This window comes from Strongylocentrotus purpuratus, unplaced genomic scaffold (assembly GCF_000002235.5).
Source record: "Strongylocentrotus purpuratus isolate Spur 01 unplaced genomic scaffold, Spur_5.0 spur5_scaffold_14, whole genome shotgun sequence".
Classification (NCBI taxonomy): domain Eukaryota; kingdom Metazoa; phylum Echinodermata; class Echinoidea; order Camarodonta; family Strongylocentrotidae; genus Strongylocentrotus; species Strongylocentrotus purpuratus.
The window spans coordinates 35,498,522-35,526,011 of NW_022145599.1; the positions used below are offsets into that span (position 1 = coordinate 35,498,522).

Below are 27,490 nucleotides of genomic sequence, written 5' to 3' on the forward strand. Positions count from 1 at the left end.
GGTAAAGGAAACACAAAATGTAAGCTTATAAGCTTCTCAAATCACAAGTCAAGTATTCCTTTTAGTGATTAAACCAGGAACTCCCTGATGAAACTACACATTACGGTATACGAAGGTCTCTGCGGGAACTTTTTGATGATAAATGTTATTCTTTTCGGGGATCGCATGCAAACAATAAGTAGAATGGGTATACACGGTGGTATTGATTCTCGTCGAATTGTCAGACTCGTTTGTAACAATGGATTAGAAGGAGATGGATCGATAGTTTGCCCTCAAGTCGATAATAGGATAGGAGGTCGGGCCAGCGATGCTTTTAGTCTTTGAAATAGTTTTTCTGTGCAGGACACATTAAAGGAATTGAATCCAAAAGGATGGGACTGGTATTATTTTCGTTAGGTCTCGCTTTCATACTCAGTGTTGGTGCTCGGAATGCATTAAACATTTTATGATTAAAAATGGCTGGACCAACCATATAGAGCAATTCCGGTTCAAATAAAATCTTAATTTTTGAAAAAGAAATAGAGATAGACAAAGAGAGACAGACAGACTTTAAGAGAAAGAGAGAGAGAGAGAGAGAGAGAGAGAGAGAACGACAGGGAGAAATAGAGAAAAAAGAAAGAAAGAGAGAATGGGAGAGAGAGAGAAAGAGAACAAAAAACCGATAAAGAGCAAACAGGATACGGGGCTGTATGTGGCCAACCGCCGCGGGCAGTAGCTATACCTAGGTAAGGTATCTCTTCGTAAATTTACATTTAAACCAACTGCTGCATTCACCTTGGCTGACACAAGAGTCGATTTGTCTGCTCTATCGCCTCACTTGCTCGCAACTCCAAACAAACCTGGAAGCTGGAGCTCAGGCAGGGACAACCCCCTACTCGATCCAACAGAAGTAACACAATGGCATTTTGATTAAGGTTGGCGTCAGGTGTAAAAGATAATTTTTGTTCTAGATTTTTTTATTTTTTCAAATGTGCAAAAATGTTTACATATTTAATGAAGACAAAATATACCCCACTTCATATCTGCTTAATAATTATCAAAAACTAACCTGGACGTAAATGCAAATCCTAGTTTATATTTCTATTAGCATGAAAGCGAAATATACAATTTTTAAGTTACACAAACAACAAAAAAGGGAAAGAAACTGGGTCAACACAGATCAAACAATAAGAACGCACTCTTTCAAAAAATTGAGAACGCACCTTAAAAAAAACGATGAGAACGCACCCCAAAACAAAATAACACCAAAATAGAAATCGAACACAACACTTGCGGGAGAATCGCACGTATTGTTCTTTCGTGCGTGCGCGCGGGGTCGTATCGACTTGCCGTGGTTTGTGAATGCGTGCGTGAGGTCAACGGGGCTGGGTTTGGACCTCCCTTGTTATTGATCTCTGAATGCAAATAAAGTTCGCAAAGCGTCTGGTAGCTAAGGGACCAGCTAAACCATACACAGTACTAGTTGTATACATCGACTGTATGCACTACAGATTTCACCAGCACCCGTGTTCAGTCGCACATGTAAACTAAGCCAGTCCATGTTGCTTGTTATGTTTTGTCGGTAGATCAACAACTTGGTAATATCTTCTGTCAGTGAAGTTGTGGCAAGTTTGTGGTGTATGTTCTCGTTTTTGGTGACGATCTGACGTGGAAGTAAACGGTGAAGTTACTGGTTCTTCGTGTCTATGGCTCTCTCTGGAAATCGCCGATAAGTACCCGTTGTCATTATACACTCAATAGGATCGATCGTCTAGAAGGTTGCGTTATTGGATTTATACCAGTAAATGGTAACTTGCGGTTGCATTGAAGATATACTCTGGAGTTCGTGTTATCTCTTCTTTGAAGTGTATCGGTCAGGTTCTTTGGATATTAGCCATGCCGAAAGTGAACCGAAGATGATACTGTCGCGAACCATCTAGGTAACTGTAGAGTATGATGTAAAACCCTCACAGCCGAATTTATAAGAGAAGTTGAGAGTATAGTGCAGACTTTATTAACATAATGCCGGTCGCGAAACCAAAGTCGAAAACGAAGAAAGATGACGACGGGAAGGAGAAGAAGAAAGGCGAACCGCCTTCCACACCTAATCAAGAAAATGTTAGCCCTGGTGAGTAAAATATTGGGAATTCTTCAAATCATTTTTTTTTTAAATTGTATTTTTTCTTCAACATTAATGTGAAAGCGATTATAGATTTATTATTATAATTGGCACCTTTACTATTAGGGAGTTAGGAGATCTGTTTTGTCAGTTCAAGGTCATGCAGTTGGGTAATTGATTCATTCCCACTGTCACTAACCGCAGACACATTATTCTTCGTATCACGTTCAATCGTCGTGATGGTAATGGTAATGTCGGGTATATTCATCATAATATATGCCTATATATCATAATTATCATCATCAACAATTCAACATTTTCATCAACATCCTCATCAGGTCCCACTATTACTCATCGTTGTCACGTTGATGCAGAGGATGATGGTGTAGGTTATCATCATCTTCAACCTCTTCCACATCATCATCAACACCATTGACAAATGTCTCATCATCCTCTTCATCATTGGCACCATCATCATCCTCGTTATCATCTTTGTTTATTAATTTCCTCTCATAGGGTGGATGGCCCTTTCAGCACAGCTGATTTTCAAAGGGGTCCACAAGAAGTTATGACTTCATCAGTCATGCTGTTAATAGGTCAAACAATGATTTACTCCATCATCATCATCACGGTGATGATACTTGTATCATGTAATCCTCCTTCTCCTCCACCTCCTCCGACTCACTCATGCCGTTAATTTATGGGGGAGGGGGCAACTTTTTTACACTGCCCAATGGTACTCATCTTACTTTTTACCTGGAGCTTGGAAGCTTCCTGTTGTACATCGTTATATTTATCTTGTTAGATTTTGTGCAGCCTCCATGAACATACGTCATTGTTATAGGCATTGTAGTCACTACCATACAGCCACTGCAAGCTACTATTGTTAAAATATATATGTGGCACTCCAAATGCTTCTACCATTATCCATAACACTTTGTGAAATGTAAAATCCCATATATCTTCATCACAGCATAACAATACAATAGTATTCAATCATTCTGCCAACTATTCACATTGGATCATCCAACCGAATCAAAACCCGGGTTGGCATGGCGCCTTATCATTTTGATCATGTCGATAATTTATGTCACAATAAATCATTATGTGCGTGTAGTATACACTCCTTTTTTCCCCTCAAAATGTGTATGGTATTGATATTTTGTCGGGCAGAAGTCCGCCTCAGATTCTGCCTATCATGTGCAAATAATGCCAGTTGTCTTTAAAAGACGTCCATGGCAATCGTGACAATGGTAACAAGTCAATAAATAAGTCATTAACATCGATAACATCTTTGATCAAGGATGTAATGATTAACCAGGTAATATAAACCATATTAGTGGAAATAACGAACAGACCTGATTTTTCTCACTGCAAGTGTGTTTGAAGTGTATATTGCGAATAAAAGAACAGATACTTGGCTCACACCTATACGTCTACATTCGCGAGTCAACTTAATATTTGTTTTGAGGCGTCATCGAGATATACGGAGCAAATAAATCATTAGCATTCGACTTCTTGATAACAGTACCTTACTCACCTCCTATGTATTGATTCCCGACTTTGGAATGCTTATGATGATAAGCTTTTTAATAGGGAAATAAAAGAGCACAAACTAATTAATTAAAGCCATAAATCCTGATTATTTATCTGTAATTCATGCTACCAAGTCATTGGTTGCAAGGCAGACATAATTATGATAGAGGATTACCTGCATATTAGCAAATCTAATGTTATCAACATTGTATGTGTTTATACCTTGGCATTACAAGTATTATTGCAAATGCAATATCGCTGTTTACAATGTATGTTGTTTGAATGAGTTATAGCACATTTAAACTTTTGAAATACAATACACATTTCTTCAAGATACGTGCCTATATTTTTGTTGTTGTTGTATTTTCAAGTTTATGAATATCCCTATGTCATGCTATTTAATGTACTGTGACATAAGTTTGGAAAAATCAGTTTTTCCCTTCTAAGTACGTTACCAAATCCTTTGACAGACTACATGTATAATTCTCCACTCCGAGAATACTTCTATGAGCACTCACGCGTGCCATGAATAATACAAGACTATCTCGATTGCTTTCCAGAAGACCACCAACGCGATGTATAATACGACCATTATTGAGAACAAAAATCTCTAACAACACACGAACTCTTATTCACTAAAATATATGCGAGTTTCGGTCCGACTAAATTTGATATTATGAACGGTGAATCACTGTCGTTGAATTGAATGAATTGAAGGGTTTTAAAATCTTTTTGTCGCAGCCAGTGGTTAAGTTGAGAAAGATTTCCAATGATAAAGCGTACAAATAAAACAAAATGTACATACTTGGAAATAAATCACTATGATGTTATAATATGCAAATGATAAATCAATTCACGTAGTAACTGGTGATGAACGGGTATAAATTCATAAATATTACTAAATACATATAAGAGTTATCCTATACAAGAAAAGAATATATCCCACATGCCAATAAATGTACAGGTGTATGTATATTCAATTAATCTGTTTAAGACGGAAACGGTGCTTCCAAAGCAAAATAAAGTCCAAATTAGAGTTGATGACCGGTTGATGAAGGACGAGACAATAACAAAATAAGTACATTCATACAATAATGAAATAGTAACGTGGATGTTGCTGGATTTTTTATATTATTGAAAGTCATTTTATTCCTATGGATTTTTGCCATAGTCTTGACAGTAATTAGGGAAAAACTTTCAAAAGTCTGAACAAACGGGGCTTTACCCTTGACCCACCTTCCTATCGTTGTTTTGGTTTTGTTTTTTGTTGTATAATAAGTTCATTTTACTCGACTATTCTCTTATCCTGAAAATTGCATCGACTTCTCTCTCTCTCTCTCTCTCTCTCTCTCTGCATTAAACCCTTGAACCATAGCTACAAAACCAATTAATCGCGTTAGCATTGTGTACTGAGTTGGTTCACAGGATATTTACGATCCTACATGTATGTTTAACCATTCTTTGTCTCCTAAGCGATTTTATCAGCTAGAAACTGTCAAGAGGGATAGTAAAGGATGAGCGAAATATTTAAATCCCATTAAATGTTTTTTAATCGTTCTTGAGAAACGGTTGAATATCTTTGAATTGAAATGACGATGCTTTTGAGTAATTTTAATCCGTCAACAAGATTCCTTAAGCCCTAAATCATGCTGTGAAGAAGGCGCGAGGGGAATAATCGGATAAGGATAAACGTATAGATAATAGGGGCCTCTTCATTGTCAATCTACCGATGAGGCTATACCTGGATGCTCTAGATTTGGGGCAAAAAAAGGAGCTGAAAATGAATGGGAGAACTACATAAATAAAGGCCTTGCACAATCTTAGTTCCCTAAAATACAAGTTCTCCAATAGACAACGAGATGGACATAAGGGAAGAGACAGGAACATGTAGGTATAGAATTAACAACATGATATAAAGAAGCTTTGATTATAAAACTATTGAAGGAGCCGTCGCCAGCTAGTGCAATGGTGTATAAAGTAGGGTTACCCTCGACAGATCGATGATGTAACGTAACAAGGAAAGGATACACAATGTGCTGATGGTCTCGGGGCGGCAAGTCAACGGTGGGGGGGGGGGGGGGGCATAGAGTAGTGATGCAGCATTTTCTTAAATTCATCCGATGCGTTGACCCCTCTCTGAGTGAAAATCAGGGCTCTATCTCAAACTTTGTGTGGAAAGAATGTACATAGACTACTTTCGTGCTTTGGCATATTGACAGTTCACAATACATGTACGGGCCTTGCAAAAATGTACATGCAAAGAAAATAGTGTAGAGATGTGAATAAATAAAGGCGGCAATGTTACCTACATGTACATGTACAGCAATGTATAGGATTAGGAACACAACTAAATATTGTGTTGAACGTTTTGAATTACTCACAGAATATAAGAAGTAAGTCTAAAGTTTAGTTGCAGGAAAGTAACATTCCATAAAAGCAAGCCACATAAAAATGCCGTCACAACGCGCCTATTGTTGACGCAATAGCGCGCTTTGCCTTTATGCGCAAACTGCCTACCCTCCCCGCAACCCGTTACCACTAGCAACATGACATGTGTCCGATCACGCACAAATCTGATTAATCTCACAAATAAATACAATTTTATTAATGAAGAGCAATTAGCTGCCGTTGAAAAGAATTGATAAAAATTAGTCTAAAAAATGGGAAAACGTAAGAAAAAGAAGGGACAGGCAGCCAAAAGCAAGAACAAAGATGGCGGCAAAAAGGAGAAGAAAATGGATGACATGCGCAGTCAGATGTTAGGCATCATCGAGAGGGTTTGCTCTCGAGGTTCTCCGGAAGAGGAAGGGGAGGTTGACGAACGGTCGAAAGGTATCTATTTAACAAACAGTTTGGGGGTGATAATTTCCCCCTTTATTATTTTTTTTCCCGGAGTTACCAAGGGCCGGGAAGTTTTTTTCTCCTTAAAATTAATCTTTTTACCTCTCTCTCTCTCTTCTCCCTGCCTGAGATTTTAGTGAGGCCTTTGGAAATGATATACATGTATATGGATCAGTAAAGGCAGTGGAGAACAAAACCAAACATAAAGCGAGGTACCAGTAGGAGTGAAATAATTCATCTCTGTTTATTTCTTGAAGAATACATGCACTTACATAATTTTGCAAATCAATGTTCATGCCTTCATGAAAATAAGATTCCATGAAAGTAAGACAATATGAAAATGCCGTCACAATGCGCCTATTGTTGACGCAATATAGCGCGCTTTACCTTTATGCGCAAACTGCCTACCTTCCCGCAGCCCGTTACCACTAGCAACATGACTTGTGTCCGATCACGCACAAGTCTGTTTAAGCTTACAAATACATTTACGTTAATAAAGAGCGAGCGAGCTGCCATTGACAAGAATTGATAGATATTAGTCTCCAAAATGGGAAAACGTAAGAAAAAGAAGGAAAAGGCTGCCGAAAGCAAGAACAAAGATGACAAAGAGGAGGAGAAAACAGATGACATGCGTAGTCAGATGTTAGCCATCGTTGGGAGGGCTCGCTTTGATGGTTATAGCAAAGAGGAGGTTGACGGATGGGTGGAAGGTATCAATATTACAAACATTTTGTGGGGTGAAAATCTTCCCCTTAGTATTTGGGTATCTGTCATGTTGGAATCCACTATGTTATGTTATTAAGTTATGAACTTCAAACTTGATGATAGTATGTATCACCATAGGAAGACAATCTGATTAGATTTTGGAGAAACTAGGTCGAAGGTCACAGAAGACAATAGTTGTCTTCTGTGACGTTTGACCTTCGACCTAGTTTCATGGACTTATGAAAGTCCATGTATTGACGTCGTTATCAAGATATTTCAAGAGACAGTAGAGATGAGGCTCGAACTTGTTGATAATATGTATCCCCATATCCATAGGAGGATAATCTTGAGATTTAAGGTATGTACATGTAGGTCAAAGGTCAGAGAGGGAGATTTTTTAAATTAAGTTTTTTTTTGCCTTGCTATTGTCATATCTCAACATGGTGACAGTAAAACTATAGGAAGATGATCCAATTACATTTTGGGGAATAATGGGGTAAGTAGGTCAAGATCAAAGTGGTCAGTTGACATTTGATTCTAGACTTTTTGTTTTTATCGTGATATGTCTTGAATAATTTCATCCATCTCCTATCCTGAATTTAGGGCGGTGGCATAATAAGAGACACAGTCGCATTTGTCTTGCTCAATTCAGGATTAATATAGAAAACGAATCCAATAATTTATTCTTACATTTCGACTAAACTATAACTACCGGTATCTCTTCTTATTTTCTCAACAGCGACCCAAGAATGCCGCCAGATCTTAGTCCTGTACGCCCAGCCACTGGCCAACACGTTGATGGCCTATGACATGGTCAAGCACCTCCTCGAGAAGGTGGTCATTGACAGCGACAAGGCTCGTCTTATCAGACGGATGGGGAAGGGGCAGAACGCCGAGACGAACCGTCAAATCGTAGCCGAGCTCGGAACGAGAGGGGTTCGGGAGTTTGAGGTGTTTGTCGAAGGCATTCGAAAGCAAGAGTTCAGTCTCTTGGCAGATCTTCTAGAGCAAAAACACTTCTCAAGTAAGTTTCTTGATAGTCTAACGTCTCAATTGGCAAATGTGATATAAATCAGAAGAATAAAAAAAAAAATCGATAAAAACGACTACTGAGAGAGAGAGAGAGAGAAGAGAGAAGGTTCTGGCGTCACGAGAGGAAAATAAAGGGAGGGGGATGGTGTGGTCAACCCCTACTTATTAATTAACACCATCAATTTAATTGTAGTAGGAATCGCTGTCAGCCCGGATTCCCCTTTTTACTCCAAAATCTTAAAATGCTGAAACTCTTGTCGACATGGCTGGATATTATGAAAATAGATCGTCATCCTTGTGGTATACCAGTTCTTCAACTCGGCTCTCCCACGGAAAAAAAAAGAGAAAGCAACATTTGAGAAAGCCGATTCCCCATTCCAGGGATACATCCGGGATTATGAAAGGGAGGGGCATTCTTGCAAACAATATTTAACAAGTTCCCCCTCCCCCCCCCCGAAATTAAAAAAAGAACGTTCTTATTGAAGACTAAATGTCAGATAGAGATTAAAGCGGGTTGGAGGGGGGGGGGGGGGAGTGTCACGGGCCTGCTTTACCCAATACAATCTGGCAATGGTCTATAAGCAATCAACACATATTTTCACATAGATCCAAATCATCGTCAAAGGTATAAATTCTCCAGCAATGAATCTTGGTTGAAAGAACCTTTTTATTAGGCGGGTACGTCCTATCAAGAAATTAGTTCTAATTTGTTCTCTTTTTTTCTTTCAGGACTTATAAACATTTTGGATCCGGTAGCCAAGAAACTTGGACACCATTGGAAGAGGGTAGCGTTAGAGTTGGGAACAGGCGGTTTCGTCGTCAAGATCGAGACCAAGTACGAGAAGGTCCGAGAGCAAGCGCTGTACAGCCTCCTCATTTGGGAAGAAACGTCTGGAGTTGCGGCTACAGAGAAGAGACTAATCGATGCGCTAGACTACTGCGGAATGAAATGGGCAATAGGTATGAGCAATATATGACATATATTCATGTTTTCTTAATTTATATGTATTTATTTTTGCTTGAGAGATGGAAAACTATATTGTTAAGAAACGGAAAAGTTCCAACATCTATAGGGAGGCTTGTCGTGATGGAAAGGAATAGAAGCATGCATGCATTTTATGAAGTGGAACTATAATTTAAAGCCATCATTCTGAGTGATCATACCTGTTAAGCAAGTATAAGAATAAATCCATAGCTGAACCTCAATTTCTGTTCTTTGTGCTATTGGGTCTAGATACTGCATTGACCCTGAATACGAATAAAATAATATAATATACTCATCTATAAAGCGCTTTGAGAGAGCCTGCGGTCCTGAAAAGCGCTATATAAGAATGAGCTATTATTATTATTATTATTAATACAATTTAAAAAGAAAAATTCAATTGATTTTAAAACCAAGATGTCTTTGATTTCCCAATTAAACCTTAAACATTCCAATGACACCTTAAACATTCCAATGAAATTGAGACAAGTTTGATTAAAGTATGATTTGTAGCAGTTGATTGTTATTAATTAAAATTTGTTTTGTGTGGAACAGTGTACTGGATTGGACATTTTATTTTTTGTCTTTCTGTATAGCATACATTCGGAAATTACAAGGAAAGGGCGGCAAGAAAAAGAAAGGCAAGAAGAAAGGGAAAGGTAAGAAATCGATGTAGCAATGTGTTCATAAAGTATGATGACAACTACAGTATGATGCTTTGGAGTCGAGAAAAACAGTCACGATTATGATAGCAATATTCCCAATGACAGAGACTCTGTAATCAACATTAAATTGTTATCAATGTCGAAATGTAATTGTCAGATGCATTTCGAATGCAGCCATTTAAGTTTACAAGATTAAACATTCGTTAGATACCTCGCTTTCGGAAATGAAAAAGGCCGGCAACGCAACCCGCGCCATGCAGGATATATTGGAAATTCATCATGTTATCTAATCAATTTGATTTTGTTTACTCCCCCCCCCCCTCCCCCCTCTGTCCTTAATAGATTGTTGATTGGGTAGATATAGGTAAGATGGACAATTTGTGATGCTTGCATATTTGTTGAGTTCTATACGATTTGGTCATGCTCATGCTCACCGTTTCATTAAGAAGTAATTTAATTGAATAATATACTCGGTGAACAAAACATTCGCAAATACATTTCATTTACAAAACAAGAGACTCAACAAAAAAAGAGCTATCACAATGGTTCTTCTGACATGGATGTTTGGAGGTCACGTCATTATTATTGTTTGAAAGCTATAAGGATTTTGGCATCATGTTCATTGATTGTATTTCATTTGTTTATATTCTAGTTGTCCCTTTAAATGATAATCACAATAGGCTCATGATTATTAATCAACACATGACAATAATGACCAAAGTTCATTTTTACAGTATTAACTTGCCATTCATGAACCATGTGGACATGTTATACTATATACGAGACAATTTCATCATAATAACTAATAATCATGAATACTATTTATAAGTAAATTACTACTTTGATCATAATTCATATTTCAATATTATTAATTTAGTTTTTTAACATATCAAACACATTCAGCTAATTTAGATATTCTCATATACATCATGTGGTGGCGGTCCATCTGACTTATATGCCCATTTACATATGTATATAACAGGCCAAGATAAATCCTCCTTTTGTACCATAATCAGTCCGAAAAAATGGAATTGTCAAAAAAAAATTGTTATTATGAGATTACGAGGACAAGAAAATATGACTTCCCGCTTCGATAAAGCTATATTCGAAATTTTACTGAACGTTCCATTTTAAATTCTAAACTGTGTACTAAGATCAAGAAATGTAATCACAGCTATATTGGAAAATATGGATAGGGGATTATTTGGCACCACCCTATCCTTGTCAGCAGGTCCAGTTTGCTTGAAAACTTCTACTTCAACGCCGGGTGACGGAAAATAGTTTACTTATGAAAATTTACACTTCCTTCAATCCATGTTGTGAATTATTTATCGTGTATTTTTTGTTGTTGATGTTTCTTTAGAATTATTACGACCATTCTATTTTCATTTTAATCTTTGCCTACAGGTAAAAAGAAGAAGTAAAACTGCTTAATCGACGGAAACCTATACAGCCAGAGTTTCGAACGAACTTGCCAAAGTCGGCCATAATGACGTCATTTCATCACGCGCCTCTTATAGTGGGATGTGGTTCTTATGTGTGTGCCCAAAGACATCGTCTTAGTGTGTGATAACATTCTTAAAAGACTCGACCACGGTTTCATTGAGCCTTTAGTGATCGAAAAGATGGACGTTATGCCTCTTAAGACGAGCTCAGATGATGTTGTCAATGTATCAAAGCTTTTATTTAATGTATTTAGTTTTGCAGCATCGTCATTGAATAAATTAATGTTTAGTTTCGAAGCACACAAGTTGCTTCTACCGAAGATAGTTGATTTCAAGTACTCCAGATGATTTTTTTTTTTTAAATCGTTAATGTTTGGAATGTGACTATATGAGGCTAATTTACCGTTTTTGTGGTAAAGTGGGAGTCAACATCAGCATCGTCGTCGGTGAGCATAATACCATTGCCGTCATCGTCCTCGTCCTCATCACCCCTCGTCGTCACCGCTGTCCTTTTCGCCACCTTTTTTGCCACCTTTTTTGCCACCGTCAATTTATTGAGAAAATACCTTTTACATGAGTGCAACAAATTTCGAAAAATGTCAAAGGTCAATTTCAATGGCCCAGACCATTACCTTTATAATGTATGGACATGTATTCCAAATGTTATGTAGTCCTTGACATTCAGTCGATAATGAACATACATTACAAAATAGTCTTCACAAGTTAGAAAAATGCATTAGGAGGTGTGCTTTTATTATGAAAATTCGTAGATCTTTGTTGAAATGACGATTGTCGATTCGGTGGCAAGGGTTTTGTATGAGATATACGTGTGTGTACAGTATAGTTGCAATCAGATTTATGTAATTATGATTTCAATGCCTTCGAATACGTGAATCTGTTTATTAATTATGTATGGGTGACTCTTAAGGCAGTGCCATGGCCGAGTGGTTTAAGGCACTTGACGGGAGATGCGAAGGTCGAGGGTTCGAATCCCGACACTTCACTAATATCCTTTGGCAAAATATTAACCAGCACTTGCTACTCTCCACCCATGTGTTAAATGGGTACTCGATAGGATGCGACAGTCATTGTTGGTCAAACAGTTTTTGAGCGTCAAGTAACGCCTGGCTGGAATGCTCCCCATGGAGTGGAGATTGTGCACACAGTTTGTTCGGGCAAGTATTGAATCCAACGACCGGGGTAATAGTAAATCTGTAAAGCGCTTCGAGACATCGTAGATGTATTAAGCGCTATATAAAGGCTAAATATTATTATTATTATTATTAAAGTATTACTATAAAATAGCTAAAATCGGGTTTGCGTGTAATGTATAGTATCGGATTGGCAGTAAGAAAGCTCCTGTATTAAATATGCAGATTAAAAGTGCTACACTTGTCTTAAATATAGCCTAAATAAAGTTTAAGCATGTGATAGACACTCACTTGATAGTAATTCATAGTTTTATTTTCATACACTTGCATGATTGAAGCTGTACCTTTGTTATTGATTACAAAAAATATAATATGCAAAATATATTTTTTAATTTTCCATATAAATGTTACAATTTCTTGTATCAATTTTTTTTATTTAGCAGTGATAAATTATAATGTAAGAAAACAAACGGTGGCCAAAGGTCTTTTAATAAATTGGAATTAAAATTTAGATAAACAAATGTAATTTGGGTTATTAACTTTAACTGCGCCATATTGTTCAGTAACCATGGTAACTGGTTTTTAAATACTTTTCCCCTTCCCCTTCGATGGGCGATATTATTTTGATGTAAACTTTAATTTTGATGTTCTAGTTCAAAATACGAGTATATAGACCACTCCAAACAGGAACAATAATGATGGGGACTACCTGATCGTTAGATGCTGCAGTTACTGAATCAAAAGAAAATAATATTGAACACATGAATAGTTTACTATGTGCAATACAGTTCAAGTATTATTCCTATTTTTTTCTCCAGAAATATGTTTTTAGCATTATTGTTATTATGATTACATGTCCGTCCGTCATATAGCTATGTCATGAAAAATTGAAAGATGATTTGCAGTAAATTTTATTATAATTGTGCCTAAGTTAAAGCATGTCTTGAAATGTAACATAACTTCAAAACTTTGCAACTGGAACAAATTTGAGCTTGAACAAAATTAATCATAGCTGATCAAAGAAAATTGAACTGGTGTAATTGTAATTGTACTGATTGGTAACGTAGCTGGCGTTCTACCGAAAATTTGTGTCCCGTTGAGTAGGAATGAATTGGTTCGAGCAATTTAATTTAGAAAAATGTTTTCATGCCAAAATTACTTCAATCCTTCATTAAGGTTAATCGAGGAGGCTCTAAATTAAGAATGAAAGTCACATTAGAATGACGGTAACTTGTTTTTATAGAAAAGTGTGAGATCTTAATATTTTGTTAAACATTAATTCGTGTGTGTGCCTATTTTGCTTTAACAGAACTACTTGCAAGCCATTTTGCCTAGATGTTAAAGATGAAATAATATTCTTACGATGTTGTAAAGGAATGTTAATATGTGTGCCTTATCTCACCAATGTGATAAATAAATGCACTTTATTTAGTAAAAGTTATTTGTGAATTAAAATTTTCTTACGGCTTGATTTTTATTTCATTTTCACTTTCCCATTTATCATACTATTTGCATGCAGATGACGGAGAAAGAGAGTGCGAGAGAGAGAGAGAGAGAGAGAGAGAGAGGGGGAGAGGGAGGGAGAGAGAGGGAGAGAGAGAGAAAGGGAGAGAGAGAGAGAGAGAGAGAGAGAGATATTATGGTTATACACCAAGTTTGTGCAATCTTTTCAATAAAAAAAACTGTCATGTATTATTGTTTTGAACATTTGGCATAATGTTCTGGCGTTCAATCACTAAATGACGTCATATTTTACATTATGAAACCACGATATTTTATGTAAGCGTCGAACTACAGCCTTGAACTTGGCATGGTGTTGAAAACTTTATTTATCTATTAGTCTTGTGCCCAGTCAAAACTTTTTCAATTATATATAAGTTTACGTTATGTACCTTTTACCCAAAACTGAGGTAAAAATATAAAACAATAACGACATCAACAGTATCAACAACATTCAGCAACAACAATTACTACTACTAATATTACTACTTCTACTACTACTACTACTACTACTACTACTACTACTACTACTACTACTACTACAACTACTACTACTACTACTACTACTACTACTACTACTACTACTTCTACTCCTACTACTTCTACACCTACTACTACTACTACTTATACTTCTACTACTACTACTACTACTACTACTACTACTACTACTACTACTACTACTACTACTACTACTGCTGCTACTACTACCTCTGCCACTACTTCTCCTTCTCCTTATTCTTCTTGAGGCAAATAATATTCTTAGGACGATGTAAAGTACTGTTAATATGTGTGCCTTATCTCACCAATGTGATCAATGAATGCACTTCATTCAGTAAAAGTTATTTGTGAATTTAACTTTCCTTTACGGCTTCATTTTTATTTTATTTTTCCATTTTATCATATTATTTGCATGCAGATGAAAGAGAAGGAGAAAGAGTGCGAGAGAGAGGAAGAGAGGAAGAGAGAGAGAGAGAGACAGAGGGGAGAGATGGAGAGAGAGGGAGAGAAAGAGAGAAAGAAAGAGAAGAAGAAAAGGGAGAGAGAGAGATAAAGAGAGAGAGAGAGAGAGACGGCTATAATAACGCTAAGTATTTGCTATCTTTTGAATACAAACAAATCAGGAGGTCATATTTTACGTTATGCAACCATGATTATTGTATGCAAGCGGTGAACTGCAGCCGTGCCAAGTTTATGGTGCTGGAAACTTTGTTTATTTTGAAGTCTTGTGCCCAGACAAAACTTTTTCAATTCATCAGTTTACACCATCGATGACTTTCATAGATACTGAGGTGAATATATAAAACAATAACAGCAGCAATAATATCAACAACACACGGTAACAAAAGTAACTACAACTACTACCTCTACCACTACTGCTGCTAATACTTTTTTCTTTTTCTTTTTTTCTTCTTCTTCTTCTTCTTCTTCTTCTTCTTCTTCTTCTTCTTCTTCTTCTTCTTCTTCTTCTTCTTCTTCTTCTTCTTATTCTTCTTCTTCTTTCTTTTTCTTCTTCTTCTTTTTCTTCTCTTTACTATTGATTTAATTAGTCGATAATTTATACCATATTGATATGATACATTAATTTCATGTTTTTATCACAATATCTCTTGAAGAGCGACTATATATGTATCACGGAGGCACTGATGCGTTAGTACAGTACAGTATATAAATACATCTCTGCTTATGCAAGTTATTCAACAGGTTTGTTCGATCGAAGGAGACCCCGGGAACAATGACAATTTGACATCACAAAAGACTACAGCTGAGCCAGAGGAGGACAACACTTTCTATTCACACGAAGCTCCATATACAACTGCAGTATTAGCCCAAGGTATCCTGCATTGCTTATATAAAAGATCTCCTAGCTAGAGAGTGCATAGTCTAAAGTCACTTCATATCTAAGGCAAACTTTGCCAAGTCCAGGACGATGTCCTGATATCGTGGTAAGTTTTCATTATTTGTGTTATTATCTATGAGCCTATGATCGTGGCAACGTGTTTATCATATACCTGTTTAATACCATCCAGTATAATTTCAGTGTTCATGAGATGTAGAATCATATTGTGAATTGTAATATATTTGACCTTTCATATTGAACAATTTGCTTTGAATTCGATAGGTAAATAGCGAATAGTTGGGAAAGGAGATTCATCTACTCGTAGACACGGAGATCTTGATCGCCCTGCCCGGGCCATTTCTGCCCCCCTCCCCCTCCCCCCCCTCTCTCTCTCTCTCTCTCTCTCTGTCCGTCTCTGTCTCTGTCTCTCTCTGTCTCTCTGTCTCTCTCCCTCTCTCTCCCTCGACCTCTCCCACTCTCTCTCTCTCTCTCTCTCTTGTATTCTCGTTCGTCCCATGCATAACTAAGAATAATGGAATCTGGAAAACGGATTACTGTCATATGTTGTGAAGCTGGTCTGCTGTGATGGCCACTTCTAGTAGGGATAGCTTTCAATTTATTGTCAGAAAAATACTAGAATCGTATAAGAAGTCATTAACATATAGGACAACATACATTTGACTTTAAGTCGCTCTTATTCAAGTGTACTTGTTGTGCCTACTTATTTCAAAATTCCAAACATTAGAAAAGTAACCCGAGTAATCTGTACCCATCCCTTCTGGTTGCTACTTTATACTTATAGATCTATATCAGGTCCATAAACACGTCAGTCGTTTTGGGCCTATATTGTAGGCTACTAAAGCTACCAATATCCAAACGCATTGCCATGGTTATGTACATAGTACTCACCGCTGGATGTCGGGTCAAGTTCATTGTTCCGGGGTCATTGGGGGTCAGGCGCGTCCACTGCGGCGATTGAACATTGAATATGCAGTGGCGGGCCCAGAGAGAGAGAGAGAGAGAGAGAGAGAGAGAGAGAGGGAAAAAAAAAAGGGGGGGGGGGTCTTATACTTAATAATGCTCATGTCTGTCAAACTTGACACTCCTGGCGCTCCACAATTTAATTCAGGCACTCGATATATATTTCATGCCTGGATTATCAATAGGCTTAGGATCGATGCTATAATTCTTCAGAAAATAACGCACATGCATCTAAAAAATAAAATTTACATTTGGCGATGCACGATAGATTATACACAAATTTACTGATTCTCCTATAAGAATGCTGCAATACTCACATCCGTCAAGACTGGGGGCCTCCAATAGCAAATTGAGTCAACAGATTATATAATTAATCAGGTGTATCAAATAAGGTTAATGCGAGACGTTGACGGTATATCTAGCTCACGTATCTTGCCATTATGATTATTCATTGTAGAGGCCCACATTAAGGAAAATGTAGCTTTTTATTATTTCTTCACAGATTACATTCGATTTGAGTCGGTGGGCCTAGTCTACATTAAGCTTGTTGTAAAGAAAAAACTGTACTATTTACATGATTTTTATGGAAGCATAGATTGTGATATGCCATCATGCGATGTGTCCCAAACGCTACTAACTTTTGACAATTTACCCTCGGATTGTAAAACTTTTTTTAATACACTTTGTCACTTAATATCTTTGTGAGATTTATACCAAAGTTATTTCTTATTTTGTACACAAACTAAGCCTGAAAGATTTCAATTTTAAAGTCGGTAAGATTGTGGGCTTGTCCACCAGAAGGTCCTAGGTTCGAGACCCATGCACCAGTGTCCTTCGATTAATGCAATGATTCTCAATATTTAGCAAGTCCTTCATATATGACTTAAAGCCGTAGGTCCCCCATTATTCAACTATACGCATTGTAATGTTTCTTAGAAGTCAAGTAAAATGGAAACATCATCAACGTTGGATGACATCCAACGTTGATGTTTTTCCTCACATTGAGAGGATAAATAAATTTGTCAGCAAAACCATTGTACAAAGACTAGTAAATTACATCATTTCTGTTTAACCCTCTATGCAATATTCAGGAAAAGTTTCTGTGCTAGTGATAAACAATTGAAGACACCCCTGGCCTTGCGATTTATTCCCCTTCAGACCGTGATCACACCGTCTGATATTTTCGTCATCGTCGACATAGTCATCAACATCGTCTTCATCATCGCAAGAGTATTCCAGCACCGTTGTATAATCAGACTGACTTCCATGCAATATGCCTTCCAAAAAGAATGACATGGCGTTGGAAGAGGGGTCCCCACCGAGCTACAAAGGGAAAGATGAACACGACAAACTCCTCATGGGCCTTACCGTATTAATGGTCATCATCTACTGCGGGTCTCTAGTCATCCCAACCTCTGAACGATGGGGTAGGTGAAGTCTGAACTTACTGCTAGTTTGTAGCCTTGATGATTTAATCCAGTTCAGTTTAAATCAATAGACCGGTTAACGAACATATTCAAATGTTATGCATACTTTTTAAACGAAGGTTATTCATGAAAACCTGAAGCTTGCCCGAGGTTTGTCAAACATATCAACAAGTAATTTATGCCAACTGGATTACAAGTAATGTAGTTAACAAAAGGTTTATTGAATAACTCGTCACTAGGTCCCAGGAAAGAAACATCCATAAATTCAAATAATGTTAGTGAACCTGTCTAATCATTTCGGTTTAATTTGATTCGATGAATTCAGAGCAGCATTCCCCTCTATATGATTGCGAGCAACAGAACTAAAATACAATTAAAGGAGGCGTTGTTCCTGAATAAAGCACTATGATTGTGATTAGGGATGGTCGTTTAAAAAAGAATTGGCCTAGATATTCCCAACATAATTAAGCCTTTAGTTAAAGTCAAGTATTAAAAAGAATATCATATTCAACGCTCAAAATACACGGGGGCGGTGGGCGATTCGCCCCCGTGAGCTCCACAATCGCCCCCGTCAGATGGTTCACGGGGGCGATTGCAAAATTAAAAATCGCCCCCGTGGAATTATAAAATAAAGATTATCTTTTCTGATATAACTTTAACACAATATTGAGTATCAATTTTCAAACCAATTAAATGGAACTAATTAGATGGCGCTTTCTCTCCCATCTCTATGAGTATTACCGAAACAAACAACAGAGCTCGCAGTGCAGCTGTAGTGCGACCGTCAGCAGTGGCTATACTGCGCCGTTAGTACCTTTGTGCACGCTGACGCCCAATATCTGCTGGAGCTGGAGACGATCGCGCAAGGACTAAAACATGGAGAAGTTTTTCGTTGTGAAAAGTGTGAATCCTCTGAATTCTGGTTATTCTAAAAGATCAGCAAATAATGTAACTCGACCAGTAAATCAATATTGAGAAGAAGATCACCAAATATGTTGCAGGGGCGGATCTAGGCGGTTTAGGGGGTTTAACCACCCCCCCCCCCCCTTGGGCTGCCAAGTGAAAATGTGATGTGCATAGAAAAATGCTATCATGTGTCATTGTGTCCAGACCTACACAGTATTAGTAGATGTCAGTAGATGCCAGAAAAAACATCGCGAACGGGGGTTCAAAATCCCGGCCCCCCTCCCCCCCCCCCCCCCCACTCAGAGGTCGGAATGATCGCATGCGTGTTGCCAAAATGTCCGGTAAAGGGGTAGTTTTCGTGCGACAAAGTCCGGCCCGAGAATTGTAAAAAAGGGGGTGTATTTGACTTTTCACCCGGAGATTTCTTTAAAAAGGGGGTGTTTTTTTTTTCTTTTTTCTCTCATCTCTTTGGACTCCTGAGAAATTATTCCGAATTTAGGGGGGTACATTGAGCATTTTTTCTGATTTAGGGGGGGGGGTCTCCAAGGCAGGAAAAGCCCGCGAAAGGGGGGTTCGGAAATATTGGCAGTCCTCAGATAGGGGGTGCTTTCAAAAAGAGGGAACGAGCATATGCGTACCCTAAATAACATTGAGTGGGGGGCCGGGTTCAAAATAGCGCCAAAAAATCGCCTCGCCGCTTCGCGGCTCGTCGACAATGCTCCGCATGTTAGTAGATGCCAGGAAAACATCACTTACGGGGGTTCAAAATAGCAACAACAAAAATTGCCTCGCCGCTACGCGGCTCGTGGACGATGCTCCACATCGTATTTGGGTTACCCCCCCCCCCCCCACCCTTAGCAAAAGCTAGATCCGCCCCTGTGTTTTGGAAGGATATGGTAAAAACTAAAAGTAAAGAAAGAATGTAAATAAGGTTGCTCCGAATAATGAGGAGGACATTATGTGCAGAGCGGGAAGAAATGGAGAGAATGTCATTACGGAGATAAAAGTCAATAACAGCTAGATCTATGTAACAAGTAAATTTCTAAGAGGGAAAATGCCGACTTAAATAAATGATAATGATAAAATACCAAGGATTTTAGGAGTTTCATGGGTACCAATTCAATGCAAATTTGTATTAAAAAAAGAGCCCCCGTCGGTACTAAAAGAGCCCCCGTGAGAGGGCTCACGGGGGCTCTTTTTTTTTTGGAAGAGCCCCCGTGGACAAAAAATTAATTTGAGCCTTGATCATATTAAAAGGGAACAAATGAGGACGCGGTGAGGGTTCGATTAAAGGACCTAGATATGGAATCACTAAAAAAACAAAACGATATTCCTGAACATTCGTTAATCGTAAACTGCGTAAGGTATACATTTAAACAAAACCTTCAGACTTATGTGTGATATGAAAAAAGGTCGATTTAAACTTAAGTGTAGAAGCAAAACAACGTTCGGTCCAAATCGGGTTGATTAAGTAGTGTAAAGTAAAGAAACTATAAAGGAATTAGGAGTATATCGAAAATATTTATTATGCTGATAGTCGCTTGGATCCCTAACATTGTCTTTCTTTTCTTTCCCTCGCAGGCTGGTTGCCGACATCTGTCGGGAACGCCTCTGGCATTCACCCGACCGAGATCACCCCCGCCGGCTGGGCCTTCTCCATCTGGATCCTCATCTTTATGTGGCAGATGCTCTGGCTCATCTACGCCCTCGTCAACCTCTGTCGACGGAACGAGCACGGTCCCGTCTACCTCAACCCACCGGTCATCAGCGTCCATTTCGTCGTCGGGTACACGGTCAGCCTGCTCGCCATCATCGCCTGGTATTTCGTCTGGACGAATCTGATCATCTGGGGGTCTCTCATCGTGATCGCCATCATCCCAGTGTCCGTGTGGTCATGCATTGCGTTCCTTACTCGCTGTCTCGTCCACAACAGAAAGCATTTTACAAGGTGATAATATTTCATATATCTCGTATGAATTTAACGTTTGAATTGTTGATAAAATTGGATTGGAGTCAAAATAGAATAACTTATTATGAAATTTTTGAAAGCGAAGTTTAAAATGTTGCTATCAACCAGTAACATCGATTTTAATATTCTGATTTCTTCTGTCCTACATCAGCCGTGTCGACCTCTGGATATACCGCATCTTGGTGCTCAACGGCCTCGCCATCTTCGGTACCTGGACCGCGCTGGCCACGCACATCAACATCGCTATGGTGTTCATCTACGACTTCGGCCTGAGTATCGACACGGGTTCCACCATCGCACTGGTCATCGTCCTGCTCCTCATCATCGTGTACGCCTTCATCGATCTCTTCCTGTGGGACCGCTATCTCCGGTACAACGTCATGTCCTTCCCCGTGGTCATCTGGGCGGTGTCGGCCATCCTCGACAAGAGACAGGATGATTTCGATTTCAGCGTTGATGCGAATTTTATACTTGCCGCCATTTTGTTGTCAGTGGGTGTTGTCGCGTTTTTGCTAAAGGTAGTCCTCCTTGTCGTGCGTTCTGTACGGGAGAGCCAACGACAAGGCATATGAAAACATTTTTAACATGATCGCAACTATTTCCAGTAAATCCATTCTACATCCCATAGAAATCATGTTCAGATTACGTAATATGTCATTGCCATGTCCGCACATTTCAGTAGGTGACGCGCAAGTCTATTGACATTGTAAGTTTAATTTCTCGAAAGTTGTTGCGATTGCAAAGATCGTGTTTAGTTAGGAACTGAATAAAATGTTTAAAATAAGATATTATAATGCATTTCATGTTTCCTGAAAAATGCGTGTATACACGATATTGTAAGATATTCATCCTTTTCATTTTGGTGGTATTAGTTATCTTTCTAAAATTTTATATGACGCTCTTTTCAAAGAGCTGAATGACTATATTGGAGAAAATACGAAGAGCGATGTATTTAAACTGACATGGCATGTATGATTTAAACGCCGCGCATTATTACATGCGCTGAATGATATTCGTTGTAAATATGCTGAATACTAAGAGCGCTTATAATAAATTCTCGTCAGATCATATCACATGACGTGTAACTAAAATCTGTCTTCCACTGTTTGATAAATAGAAGGACATATTTATAAAGTTGAAGATATATTTATACTCCTTGAATATCTACAGTAAATTAAAAATCCAGACTACTAACTCGTACACAATATGATTGTTTTGTGTCTTTATTCCTAGAAAGCTTGCATTCCTCATCAGCAGAAACAAAAAAGTGATTGTACTTGTTACTGCACAGCACTACTCAAACGCATACTGTTTTTAAAAAATACATACCGCCCTCTTTAGCCGATGATGACATGAACAATGAATATTAATTATAAGTATGACAGACTCATATTCATCAAATCAATACATTCCTACGCATACGAGGGCGATGAGGGCGAACATCAACAACAAGGAAAGAAAGAAACATACAGACAAAAAAAAAGGCAGGAAACATTTAGACAGCTTTTTGTCCCAATCACTCTGATTAAAAGTAATAATCACTGTCAAGTTGACAATCAAGGGTGTCGATTTGTATCCTCGGTTGGGGGGATGATATGTGCCAAAATATTTTCGGCAATGGATCAAAGCAACAAAGAGGTAGAGGCGTGTGGCAGGTTGCACCCCCTCCCTTACAAGTTATTAAATTTTTTAAGTCACCCTCAATAAAGATAACATTTTAGAGAATATGGGACCCATGTGGGTCCATGGGCTTGCTACCTGGATTATTATCTTCTCAAGCATATAGGCAGGATTTTAATTTAGGGGTGGCGGTAGTGAGCACCTCTTAGGGGGTGGAGGCAGGGAGGGGGAGTTTCCCCCCTTTCCACGCGAAGCGCGGAAGCTCTGACGTTGAATTAAATGATTAAAGAAAGAAGACGATTCGTTGTACCATTATCGACCCTTAATCATTGTCTCAATTCAGTCCCCCCCCCCCCTTACCGCGCGAAGCGCGGAAGCTTTGATGTTTCATTAAATTATCAGAGAAAGAAGACGATTAATTGTACTATTCTCGACTCTTAATCCTTGTTATGAATTCAGTTCCCCCTCCCCCTCCCGCGCGAAGCGCGGAAGCTTTGATGTTTCCTTAAATTATTAGAGAAAGAAGACGATTAATTGTTCCATTCTCGACTCTTAATCCTTGTTATGAATTCAGTTCCCCCTTCCCCTTCCCGCTCTGACGTTTTATTAAATTATTTAAAAAAGAAGACGATTCGTTGTACCATTCTCGACTCTTAATCCTTGTCTGAATTCAGTTCCCCCCCCCCCCCCCTTCCCGCGCGAAGCGTGGAAGCTTTGACGTTTCATTAAATTATTAGAGAAAGAAGACGATTCGTTGTACCGTTCTCGACTCTTAATCCTTTTTCTTCCTATACGTCCTCTTCCTTTTCACTTTCTCTCTCTCGGCGTCTTTTAAAAAAATTATGGGGGGCGACCGCCCCCACCACCCCCTGGCTACGCGCCTGTATCCTCTCTGTCTCTCATTAACTCTCTCTCTCTCCCACTCTCTTCTTCTTTTTTTTGCACTTTTGCGTTTCGTGCTTAAAATTTACTAAGCTCGTTGCTTTTTAACGCTGCGGCTTTGCATTTGGCGCACTGGATTTCTATGATGCTGTTGATTGAATAAATTGAATAAATTCATCAATTTCTGATGAAGCCGTATGAGCGAGAATTCAATTTATTCTTGTCTTATATACGGTCGTCTCCCATATACACCCATGTTGACAATAATAATGCTACTGATGAAGAAAATGATAATTATGATGAAGAAAATGATGATGATGATGACGATGCGGATGTTGATAAAGAATATGATGATGATCATGTCTATGGTGATGAGGGTGATGAGGATAATGATGATTATGAATATATTTCAGAAATCGTGAATATGAAAGTCATGTAAATTTGAATTGATATTTGCCATTAGAGTAATTTCGAAGTTTCGAAGTCATTTGGGAGCGAGAATATTTGGTTTAGCGATTGACGACCTAGACCCATTGTGTATGATGACGGTCATGGCTTGATGACGGTCATGGCCTGATGACGGTACTCGGGAAGGATGTCGGTGCGGTGATCGGCACTGCCTACCACCACGCACAATATGGTCTGTGACTATATATGATGACATAACTCTTTGCCAAAAAAGTGTTTCCGAACCAAAACATTTATTTGTACTTTTCTTAATAATACAGCATAAGCACCCCCTTTGCAATGCTGTTTTTAATTTAAAAAATGAAACCGAGCAAACAGACCCCCCCCCCCCTTAAAAAAAATCCCATTCATTTAGTGGTATACGGTTCCCAGAAATTGCCTTCCATGATTTAGCTGAAATGAAAGCATGCTTTATAGTTAATCCCATACAATTCTATTCGTATCATATTTTCAAGTGTGGATAGAAAACATGTTATTAATAAGCACTTTACTTGACGTGCCTCTTCATAAAAGGTGGTATGGTGGTGGCTGAGTAATTTGTTGGCTTGACTACCCGCATGGTTGAATACATTGTCTGAACGATTAATTGATTGATTTATTCATCGGGTAAAGGTACTATGTCCCGATTGCAGGCCAAATAAATGAAAAGGTGTCATTCCAACGGCATTTGAAAGATAATACTAGTTTAGAACTTCCCGAAAAAGGAGGGCTTGAAAATGTCTTTAAGTGGGACAGTAACGACTATTAGTTGTCGAATCGACTTAAGAGCTATAGAGCCAGTAAGTAATAGTCTGATATTCAGACGATTGTACCGAATGGTCGTACGTTTTATGATGCGCAAATATTCAATCAGTTTAGTTTTGGCCATTACAATAAGTTAGTTTCTATTGATGTAGACAAATGCTTATATACCATTTACAGCTCATTTTATGTATACTACGAAAGAAGAAAAAGCCAGTTAGTCACTCAATAGTGTCTGACAGTGAAGTCTATCAAGTAAACGGTTATCCTTGCATAATTTGAATATTAGTACACTGCTAACGTTTAAATTTTACAGATAGGACACACATGACATATTCGTCATTCCTGCAAAGTTCTACAAAATTTGATGTTGGCTGCAAAAGGGACATAGTATCTTTAAAATACTTTGTCAATTAGACTAAAAGTTACAACGGTCGATCTGTATACAGTGCCATATAAATACCATGTATTGATAAACTGTGGAAAATCAGTATTATCGTAGGCGTAAGTGGAAAATGAAATTTATATCTCGTGACTCATTCTTATGGCATGTCTCCAAAATGCATGGATTTACAAAAAAGGAGAGGAAGAAAGAATAACATGATACATATTAGAAAACAATGGGTCGGAAAACCAACATTAAACCAGACTGAGACTCGATCATGCGTTTACTCTACATGTACAGACGTTGTCACTACTGGTAGGGCAATTGATTAGGGTGTGTCTATACCAGTTTGTGTTATACCCTGATCTGTTGATTCGTTCTGGCTTAATCAATACAGGGTGGACATTACTCTGGATTTCTCAGCACGTAGAGATGTATGGACATTTCCAATGGTATAAGATGGAGCTGTATATACGATAAAAAGTATCCCGATGGAATGTTCAACGTTCCGAGAGATCTTACACGTATGGACGGCGATCATTGAATTTGGTATGGACACACTCTAGCTCCACGTCACCGCGTGAAACCCAAATGACATCAAAGTGGAAGTAACAGGTCACCTGTTTCCGAATCATGGTCACAACTCGGCGGTTTCTCTGCCTGAAAGCTGCCAATAAAAGATGATAAATAGGAAAGGGTTGCCGGGACAGAAAGTTCATCCCTAGTCCCTCCTTTCCTGTGTTTAATGGTAATCCACCAATGTATCATATGTATCCCTGTACTAGCCATACACAATAGACATAACAGACATGATGGATTTAAGCTTGTAGAATTAAAAAGTGTATTTTTTACTGGGCATTGTATAACAAGAGGAGGTTTAAATTGCAAAATCGTGACCAGCGATGGTAGGGACATATACTAATATACAGAATGATCAATCAAGTTTGCGCATTGCATATTCAGAAGGGTAACTATAATTTAGACTACGAATGTCAACAACAAAATATCTGGGATTAAGGGGCCTGGCTCATATAATCATAGCAATAAAATATAGGCCTAACAAAAGCACGATCATCAAGGGAATCGCTGTTTTTGAAGCGCAGTTGTGAACAACTGAGTTGTAAAATTTAATGTTCACATTGCTTTCAAAGATAGAATCGCATTCATTATGAAATACTATAATTAATGATATTCATTTGTTTTCCAGATGATTTTACGTCCTTTAAATCTGAATTTCGTTTTGTGAAAGGTCAATATAATCTTTTCCGCATATCCCTTTTTTATGTTATCCGGTGACATAACAAGTCATGTAAATGTTCAAAAGTTTGTTAAGCACGTGAAACCACGTTTCCTGCTGATTCAATTGGGTTAACATTGATGGTAGGTAATTGTCTACAAACGTTAAATTTGCATTAAAAGTACACAGAACAGCCGAGTTTTTTTTCTTCAATGATTAGCGATGTTACCCAAATACTTTTTTTTTACCATCCGATAATCGGTAATAATAATATTCTGGGTTTATACATCGACCATGATTCTATAATCGCTTTACAGATATATGATTTACCCGGTCAGCGTGTTCAGACTTGCCCGCACACATTTTCCGCTCCATGTGGAGCATTCCCACCTAGCGCCATTTTACAGTCGCTCTCAATAGTGAACAAACTAAAATAAATGTTGCATTCTTTCGTGTTCCCTCTTAACGCCTGGACGAGAGTGGCACATGTGATTAAATGACTTGCCAAATAGGACATGTTTAGTGCCAGGCTGGGATTCGAACCATTTACCCTGGGAGTGAGAGTCAAGTGAATGAACCACTATACACCACAATACATCGACACGGTACGACAGAAGCACCACGCCCCTGTAGGTGCTCATGTCGCACCTCTTGAGAGTTCAACCCTCCTATGACAAAAATATTTCGTCTAAGGTTCTAATTTGCACTCTTTGAGGTTCAAATATAGGTTTTGGGTTGTGTACAGTTCGGGGCAAAGTTGGACCTCTGTTACATTTACCCATACTGCACATGTGACGTCATTTTTCTTGCGTCATTACCTACGCTAATAAAGCCCGTGAAGGCTATTGATGCAAATGCATGTGATGTTTGCACTGTTCATTTCGGATTCACTTGGTTTTACGTTACCACTCATACATGGTGCTTTAAAGGCCGCGCCAGTCGCTGCCGCAGTCCTACGTCAGACAAACGACGCCTCGTGTGCACAACATGCCTATGAAGCTGGTTCATTCATTTACACTTACAAAACACAAATCCGCGGCTGCTTTTTGCGACGATTCACCGCGTCATATCTGTAAGAACCT

At 38.4% G+C, this 27,490-nt stretch overlaps 2 protein-coding genes across 2 annotated transcripts; both read left to right on the forward strand.

Annotated features, from left to right (window-relative positions):
* Nucleotides 1-1,398: 1,398 nt before the first annotated feature.
* LOC581850 lies at nucleotides 1,399-13,910 on the forward strand. Its single transcript, XM_795059.5, has 5 exons — nucleotides 1,399-2,107; nucleotides 7,920-8,204; nucleotides 8,942-9,172; nucleotides 9,791-9,853; nucleotides 11,267-13,910. Exons 1-5 carry the CDS (start codon nucleotides 2,002-2,004, stop codon nucleotides 11,281-11,283), a joined length of 702 nt encoding a protein of 233 aa, XP_800152.3. The 5' UTR covers nucleotides 1,399-2,001; the 3' UTR covers nucleotides 11,284-13,910.
* A 4,113-nt stretch (nucleotides 13,911-18,023) lies between these two features.
* On the forward strand, nucleotides 18,024-22,275 carry LOC115923674. Its single transcript, XM_030984836.1, has 3 exons — nucleotides 18,024-18,200; nucleotides 20,688-21,054; nucleotides 21,227-22,275. Exons 1-3 carry the CDS (start codon nucleotides 18,047-18,049, stop codon nucleotides 21,645-21,647), a joined length of 942 nt encoding a protein of 313 aa, XP_030840696.1. The 5' UTR covers nucleotides 18,024-18,046; the 3' UTR covers nucleotides 21,648-22,275.
* The last annotated feature ends 5,215 nt before the right edge of the window (nucleotides 22,276-27,490 follow it).